This window comes from Amphiura filiformis, chromosome 7, assembly GCF_039555335.1.
Source record: "Amphiura filiformis chromosome 7, Afil_fr2py, whole genome shotgun sequence".
Lineage (NCBI taxonomy): Eukaryota > Metazoa > Echinodermata > Ophiuroidea > Amphilepidida > Amphiuridae > Amphiura > Amphiura filiformis.
Genome location: NC_092634.1, coordinates 14,548,332 through 14,556,563, shown reverse-complemented (window position 1 = coordinate 14,556,563; position 8,232 = coordinate 14,548,332). Strand labels below are relative to the sequence as shown.

General features: G+C 35.4%; 2 protein-coding genes across 3 annotated transcripts in view; one reads left to right on the top strand and one right to left on the bottom strand.

Moving 5' to 3' along the window:
* Positions 1-8,232, bottom strand: part of LOC140156780 (28S rRNA (cytosine-C(5))-methyltransferase-like) — a 351,435-nt gene that overhangs the window by 323,288 nt on the left and 19,915 nt on the right. The window lies entirely within an intron of this gene.
* LOC140156774 (transmembrane protein 222-like) lies at positions 46-6,316 on the top strand. The gene is made up of 5 exons (XM_072179737.1): positions 46-318; positions 3,173-3,257; positions 3,794-3,913; positions 4,443-4,573; positions 6,002-6,316. The coding sequence occupies exons 1-5, from the start codon at positions 134-136 to the stop codon at positions 6,081-6,083; spliced, it is 603 nt and encodes a 200-aa protein (XP_072035838.1). The 5' UTR covers positions 46-133; the 3' UTR covers positions 6,084-6,316.

Here is an 8,232-nt window from a genome sequence, read left to right as displayed (position 1 = left end):
GTCGGCGAAACGTGTGTACCAAACGTGAATTTATACTTTTACTAAAGACTAGCGGTCAAAGGTGAATTGATTTATTTTACTTCCTTGGACGACATGGAACAGTAAAAACACTCACAAAAGTGGCCAATTTACTATGGAATATCGTCGTATGATGGAAGATCAATACACACCAGAAGTTGATTTTTCTAATTCTTCATCCAAGAGACCAAGTAACGGAGAGAAAGACACTCAAGTCAGCATGTATGACGCACCAATAGTAGACCCTAAACGAGTCCGATATCCCTATTGCATTGTGTGGACTCCTATTCCGCTATTGACGTAAGCTTACTCATAAAGCCATGTTATAACATTTCCATAAAAAATAGATTAGTATTTCTTTTCCATAAAATCTTCTTCTTCTTTGAAAGCTAAACATAAATTGTTTAGCTTTTACTGGCGATCTTTTCTTTTAGACCACCCGAACTATATATACACCTATCCGACTTCGCCATTACTCATTTACTGCGGTGTCCCCGATGTAAAACTGCGGTGTCCCGAGGTCGGGGGTTCTATCCATTATTTATTGTGTGCTATACAGAATTGTACCCGGGAATTGTACACAACAGTGATATTCAATACACAATCATGAGTATTGAATTACGGATTAAATCTCCCGCTCTGGTACATCTGTGTTGCCGTCAATAGAGGGCCAAATACAGTAAACGCTTCTCGGATTGGTGTATATGGTTAAAATTACGAATTTATCAAATTAAACTTTCGCATCAACTTGATCAAGGTTAAACATGTTCTTAGCTATACAAACATACCTTTTACTTCGTCGAACAAGCTTCATTTTGTTCGAAAATCCATGTTTTTATCGCAATTTTTGACGTAAAAGAGCTGAATGCAAAACCGGTGATGCAATCTTCAAAACTTTCGCGTAGCACGAGCGCCGAGCGCTCGTTTTGACAGTGATTTACGCTCGCGTATCAAGCATTTTCAAGCACGTTTGACAGTTTTTTACTGCCTGACGCAATTCTGCATTTATTCAAGATGGCAGATTTCTCGAAAAACACAAAGTATTTTTCTTTAAAAAATTCAACCATTTCACAAATTCTTTGCCACTTTCCACTCATCTTATCATCTTTTTATGTGTCGGAAGTGATGCTGATTTTATAAAGGTATGTTTCTTGCTTTTCCGATAATTTTTTAATTGTTTTTTGAGACAAAAACTTCTCAGCAGAATAGCCGTTTTCACTTGTTTTTAAAAAGTTGTTTTAACCTTGTTTTTTTTACCCCATAATTTCCCTCATTTATCGAAGCCCTGCCCTCCTTCCAATACAATAAACCTTGACTTCAAAGTGTTTGGCAACTGTTTAACCTTGATGCAAAAGTAAACCTTGATGCAAAAGTAACAATTTAGTCCCTATATAGCGAGGGTGGTCTAAAGGAAAAGATCGACCGTTTACTGTCAGTCTGTCAGATAAGACCCTTTTAATTTTTAGCGGACAACTGTGGTAAAGCAAAAGCCCAAAGAAAACTGAAATTTACTACCAGCGCAGATGTCGCCAATGGCAATGCATGTCACTCCTTCGGTTGTGCTACTGCACGGGCATCAATTTGATGTGTGTGTACCATCCCGCACACTGTGTATGTACTGTGATGTGAACATTGTGTACAAGTTCGACTAATATTTCCATCGTAATAATAAAACGATGGTTCTGCGTTTGTGTTTTATTCAAAATCACAAACTTCTGCAAAACTACAGCACATAAAGGCTTGATTTTTGCAGGACATGTTAGTTTAATAAAATAAAGTATATTAATTAATACAATTGTGTAAAAAACAGAATTTTGAACAATATTGAGGGCATTCTCCTCAGTAAATGTTATAATATGGCTTTAAGGCTTCAACATTTACAAACTAGACTACATGTAGCTAAGCATATATAACTACATGTAGTTGGCTAAACATGATGCACTACATTTTACAAATCATATACTTTGATTTCAATAAAAAAAATTAATAAACAAAATTTATTGAATTATTAACTTATTTTTTGAGAGTTTCATTAGATCTCATTTAGTTTGAAGTTTTTGTCAGAGAAGAACAGCAGTTGTTTACATTGTACATTTGGAGAGCATGCAGAGTGTAAAGAAGGAAGTGTGGATCTGATTGGCTGAATCAACCGTCTGACAATCATAGCAACAGACCGATAATCTGAATGGCCAATTATGCGTCAAAACGTTGATCAGCACAGATCGGCGCCCTTGGAAGGACAAGCAAAGAAAGCTCTGCATATGTCACTCATTTTAAAACAGGACTGCCGTTCTTCTCTGAAACCAAGTGTTGTCAACTTCTGGTTTCCAATCTGGTGTGTATTAATGTACATATTATGTAGTTTGCAAATAAACTTTAAAAAATGATGCATTAAGCATTACCCCCCCCCCCCACCAAAAAACAAAAACCAAAAACAACCACAACCTCAGAACAAAGAAGAAAAAAACTCAAAACAATACAACAATGTTTATGGACCCTTTTGTAAATAAATTGACATAACTTGATGGGTTATCCATTCCTGGCTCATTGACCTTTGGCCATAGCCTGTATTGCGGAGCAAAATGCAACTCAAATTTGATCACGTTGCTACACAATTTTGGAAATGTGTAGCAATTTATTCCATAGACTTATGCAGTGAAGTGTGCAAATGTAACAAAAATCAAGTAGTGTAAGCTGATAATGCTAGGCAATTTTGTCGTACATCCAAAACTGGGCTCATTGACTTCATAACGGGGTTTTTGTTTTATTGTGTGATATATGTTGCTTGATTGCTTTAAATTTGTTCTTTCATATCTATATCTTTTGTACTAATTGTCAATTCTGCCAAATTAAAAATAAATAAATGAATTTATTATAATGGATGAGATGCCAATTAAGCAAAGTACTGAATCATTGAACTTGAATTATCTTATGTGAAAATTGTATTTAACCCCATGAGAACTACCTGCCGATTGGCCAAAAAGAAGTTTTCATTATCGATTGGACCAATCGGCAACATTGTTAGAATAATTTCACCACACAAAAAAAATTGGGTGAATTATTTGCAAAGCTCCATTCTGATTGGTGATTTTTTGGTGAACTTTTTCCTTAGCCTCTTTCTCATTTTTTTTTTTCCTCTTTTTCTGTAATATAGTTGGCTGTTTCCTTTTATTGGGCACATGGGCATTGCAACAGCAAGCGGCATCATCAGAGATTTTGCAGGACCATATTATGTTTCAGTAAGTAAATCTATGTGAATATTGTTTTAGCTATGTTTTTTATGATTTATGAGATTATTAAATTTCTGTGTTAATGTTACTGTATAGCCAATATTTTTGCGTACAGATATTTTTAGCGGTTTCAAGTATCATTGACAGTTTCCTGAGGTGTTAAATTTGTGGTTGTTGGCAAAGTATAGATATAATAAAATACAAAAGAAATTTCTTCTTTTAACATATTCGCGGGTTATTATTTTTTCATGGGCTATGTGCAAAATATCTGTGAAATTCACAAAAATAAAACCACCGCATCAAGGGGGCCTATATTCTTTGATTGGCATAACAGCCTCAAATCAGGGCCGTTCAACGGCCAGTCATTTTTTGTTTTGTATATTGCGATGTTGATGCGTTATAAGCATTGAAGCCTATAAATGTCATTTAAAGGTAGTTTACTTTAATTGTTAGTTAATTTAGTTTGTATCAAATTTGTGTGTGTGTGATATTAACCTAAAAATTTAATACAAAAATATTTGATTTTATTGTTGTAAAATCTTCAGGAGGATGATATGGGCTTTGGAAATCCAACCAAATATTGGATGTTACAGCCAAGCCGTGCCAAGCCAGGTAGTTGGGACACATCTGTTGCAGAGGCTTCGGAGGTATATAAAGGTAGAATGGTAAGTCACAGACCTGAAACCTTTCAGCTTTTTAGTGGATTTCAGCTTTTTGCTTGCTCAAAATTATGTGGTTTTTGTTTTTCAGTCCAATTTTTGAGCTATATGTAATTTACCCTAATGTTATATGCTGTTTTTAGCATTTTCAGCTTTTTTTTACTGAAAAAACAGTTTCAGGTCCCAGGTCAAGATTGGGATGGAGGTAACAAGGTGAGGTGGTGTCGTTGCCAGCACTTGCAGAATCTTCAGAAAAATTTGTCTTTTAATGTCATTTTAGTCAAGAAGAGGGATTGGTTGGGGTATGCCTAGACAGAAAGTTTAGACACAGGTATAGAATAAACTCAGTTTGCTGACATAGCGGTGGGGATTTTGGGCAATAGCAGGGGGTATTAAAGGACACCGAGTCAATACTACATTTGTACACATCTATTATAAAAATATAAATGGCAAGTCTTAGAATGGTTATCCGCATCCACCCACTGTCAGTGCCCACTGATTTGTCTTATAATCCATCTTCTCTTGTATTTTACAGCACAATCTATTTTGTGATAATTGTCATTCACACGTTGCCATGGCGTTAAATCTGATGCAATACGACAACCAAACATCTTGGAATATGGTCAAACTTGGCGTATTCATGCTTATCAAAGGAAAACATGTTGGGTAAGTGATTTCAAACATTGGGCTATTCCACACTCACCCTGTGGAAGATTTAGCTATAGTCTTCCACAGAGGGAGTAAGAGTTTTGAATAGAATAGACAATTGGGTATCTTCCATTTGAAATACTCACTCCACTTGTGGAAGATAAAGGTAAAGCCATAATACAGGGGAGTATTATTAACCCTGACCGATTACATTTGAAAAACATACTCCCCATATGGAACATATTTCCAAGATCTTCCACAGTGGTAGTGTGGATTTCAAATGGAATAGCCCATTGTCTTTGTTCTTGTTCTATTTTCGGCCTCCTAATTAGCAAAAGACATTCTTTGCCATAATGACCTAAAAATAAGATGTTCATAGTTATTTTATCTTTTATTATAATTCTCACTAATTTTTCCCATGACAACTACCTACCGATTGGCCAAAATGAATATTGTGTCCACTTTTGAACCAATCAAGGAGGGTATTAATAATTTCATCTGCAAATGCAAGTTTGACCATAAATAGTTTAAAGCCAATTCATAATTGGCAATTGAAATGAGCATTTCAAGTTATCAACCAATCAGATATGCTGTTAGATGACCAATTGTGTCCAGGGGGTTAAACTGTCAGGAAAAAGATGTGCAATAAATAATATGATATAGCTTGCGTGATATACCTTAATAGCTGTTCATAACTTCATGAATATTTTATTATTTGTAAAGACTAGGATGAAAATGCAGGTCGTTAAATAAAATAAAAAATATCACAATTACAGCAAAGAGTGTAATAGATCCAATCTCGTACATAAAAGCCCTGCTTAAAATGGCATATCAATTCTTAATACGTACACAATAACCAGGGGCCAGGTAAGCCAGCTTACTTGTGCATCTCGTATTGAATGCGAATTAAAACCAGTGAACGGAAGATACATTTTCAATAGTCTTAAACCAGAAAATATGTTATTTTCATGTTCAAAGCAAATTCTAAAATGGCGGTAATGAATGACAATAATTACTTTGCACCATCTGTTTTATGGTCATTGTGTGAAATCGTCGGGATAAGTGTTGACCCTCTGTATTTTTTCTCAGTCCAAAATATTAAGCCCCTCTGATTTCACACAATGACCTCAAAACAGATAGCGTGCAGTTATTATTGTCTAAATATAGAGGGTAATTTTATTGCCATTTGGTTGATAACATTCACTACATAGTCTGTTGTCCCCACCGTATTCAAATATTTGTCCTTTTTTTTCAGGGCTGGAAATTAGGTAATCATCTTGTAGATGTAAATAGCCTTTTCAATTTCAAACAAAATGTGCTCCATTTTGAACAGAGAGTATTTTATTTCATTGACTACAAAATACATGTCACTGCATACATTTATGTGATGCTTGTCCATAATTTGATTATGTGATTAACACCCAGTTTTTTGCTTTTGTTTTTCAGAATTGCTGAATTTATTAAAACATGGCTACCTGCTGTGATCTTTTATGGAGCTATTGTGGCACTTGTTCTTATTTTGAGATGATTAGTTTGATCAAATAAAATGGTAACAAGAAGTATGAAAAGAATTTTAAAAAGTTCCATGTTATGTGGATTCTAAATATAGTGGTATTTGACCAAGAGCCCTGTGGGCATTTGTCAGTCACTTTGTTTGGGGGGGTTGATATTTATTAAAATTATGGAAGAAAAGTCAAAATTGGGAACTTACACACTTTAAACATTCAAGTAATTTAGAACCACCCGCCGTATGGCATTTTCCAATATACGGTTAGTTTTGTGGGGTTCATTATCGAACCCCAACGGTTTTAGCTTGTATTTATATTATTTATCAACATAGGCCTATTTGTTTGTGATATTTCAAGCGTTTTAAAATTTCAAAATAATCCCATTCAATTACACGGTTGACGATGAAAATTTACTGAATTTAGAGAATGCAATGCGGCCACCACCTGGTGGGCATCATATAGCCATCCAAAACCCAAAAAAGGCTTGCAATCTACCTACTTAAACCATGCGAGGCGACACACAGAAATGATTTTTACTTGTTGCTATGCAACTTTCTTAACCCTAACATCCTCAGGGTAGTTTGGTCACAAGTGCTCTATATGTTGCCTGGCCCAGCCCCGCTGAAGGAAACGCGCCAAGTCAGAAGGAATGTGTAGTATATGGTGACATTAGGGGCAAGGTGCACACCCAGTGGTGCACATCCATGGCTGTTATGTGCTACTCATTTCCAAATTGTCTAAAAATGTGTGTCATATCAATCTCAAAGCATGTTATAATCAGAGACTAAGTTAAAATTACTAGTTTGCGTCTGACATCACCAGTCCTGTCAATCAAACTCAGAAACAATTTGTTTACGATTTGTTGTGATGATTGATATTTTTAACATGTGATCACAGCATATTGCTAAATAGAATCACTACTACAAAATCAGTAATGTTGCCCTTAGCTTGATCTTGAGTGTTTTTAAGTTGAAAATAAAATCCCATTCAATTATGTGGCTGACGATAAAAAATCTTTGAACTTGGTACATTTGTTACACAGACCACCTGCATATCTTGCAGTGTAGGTTACTAAGTTACTAAATCTTTATAACTAACATAAATTGTGTTATGCACATGTGAATTTGTATTATATATAAAAGTATTTGTGTAACATGATGTAAATATTTATAAATGGGTTGGGGTATTTAATATATTTTGATATATTGTATAAAATAGTTGTCTATCAGGTCACAGTTTTGAGTATAAAAAGATGTTATGAATGTGTAATATTTATGTGGATGTTGCCAAGTTGTAACTCCATCCATATCTTGTTTGATTGTGGAAAATCCAGTGTGGCGTAAGATTAAACAGCCGTAAGCGGAGAATAATTAGGGCTCGTATTGAAATACCCTACCACGTTTTCACACAGAAAGAAGGCAGGATTCCCCTCGCTAAGCGCGCGCCTCAGGAAAGCTCGGTCAGAAAACGGATGGATTATATGCATCAGTGATACACCCTGCCCAGGATTTTAACAAAAGAAGGCTAGCACAGGAAAGCTGCAGGATGGCGCACACCTTCCTGTGTAAGGGAATTTCAATATGAGCCCTTAGAGAACTTGCGATTTCCAAACATGTACCATCTATTCTATTCAAAATAACTCTGTGATGGGATTTTGAATTGATGCACGGGCGTATGATACTTACGTTTGGAAATCTCAAGCTCTCTGTCTTTTCTAACTTTTTATCTAACTTCAATCAGGCATGAGAATGGCTCTGGTTCTAAGCCTTCGATATGCTTGTGCATTTTGGTATGTATACAACTTGGCAACATTCACTTTGTTAAATGGTTTGTTGAATGAACTATCACTATCTACATGTATGTATTCAGTAGGCTGGTTTAAAAAAGCTTGCATGTCAGTACCTGTTTAAGTTTCTAAGCGTGATTAAAAACCCTAAAATATCTCTCATCATGTGGAGACTTGTGTTTATTTTGTTAGATGCAGTTTAATATGATTCCATACTTTTCTAAAAAAAGAATTAAAATGTTCCAGATTTAAGCAATTTAATGAAAATTGGTATGATTTTGGAAAGTTTGAAAATTGCTTGACTTCAGGTGACATGCTCACCTGGTCAATGTGTGGCATCAGTTGGTAGGAAGTTAGGAACTGGCAATGACCTGCCCATTTCT

What these genes read in the sequence shown, in the direction of transcription:
- LOC140156774 (XM_072179737.1), top strand. Translation starts at nt 134, where the DNA reads ATGGAATATCGTCGTATGATGGAAGATCAATACACACCAGAAGTTGAT. An exon ending in AGGTATATAAAGGTAGAATG is followed by an intron (nt 3,914 to 4,442) that starts GTAAGTCACAGA and finishes TGTATTTTACAG; the next exon opens with CACAATCTATTTTGTGATAA. An exon ending in ATCAAAGGAAAACATGTTGG is followed by an intron (nt 4,574 to 6,001) that starts GTAAGTGATTTC and finishes TTTGTTTTTCAG; the next exon opens with AATTGCTGAATTTATTAAAA.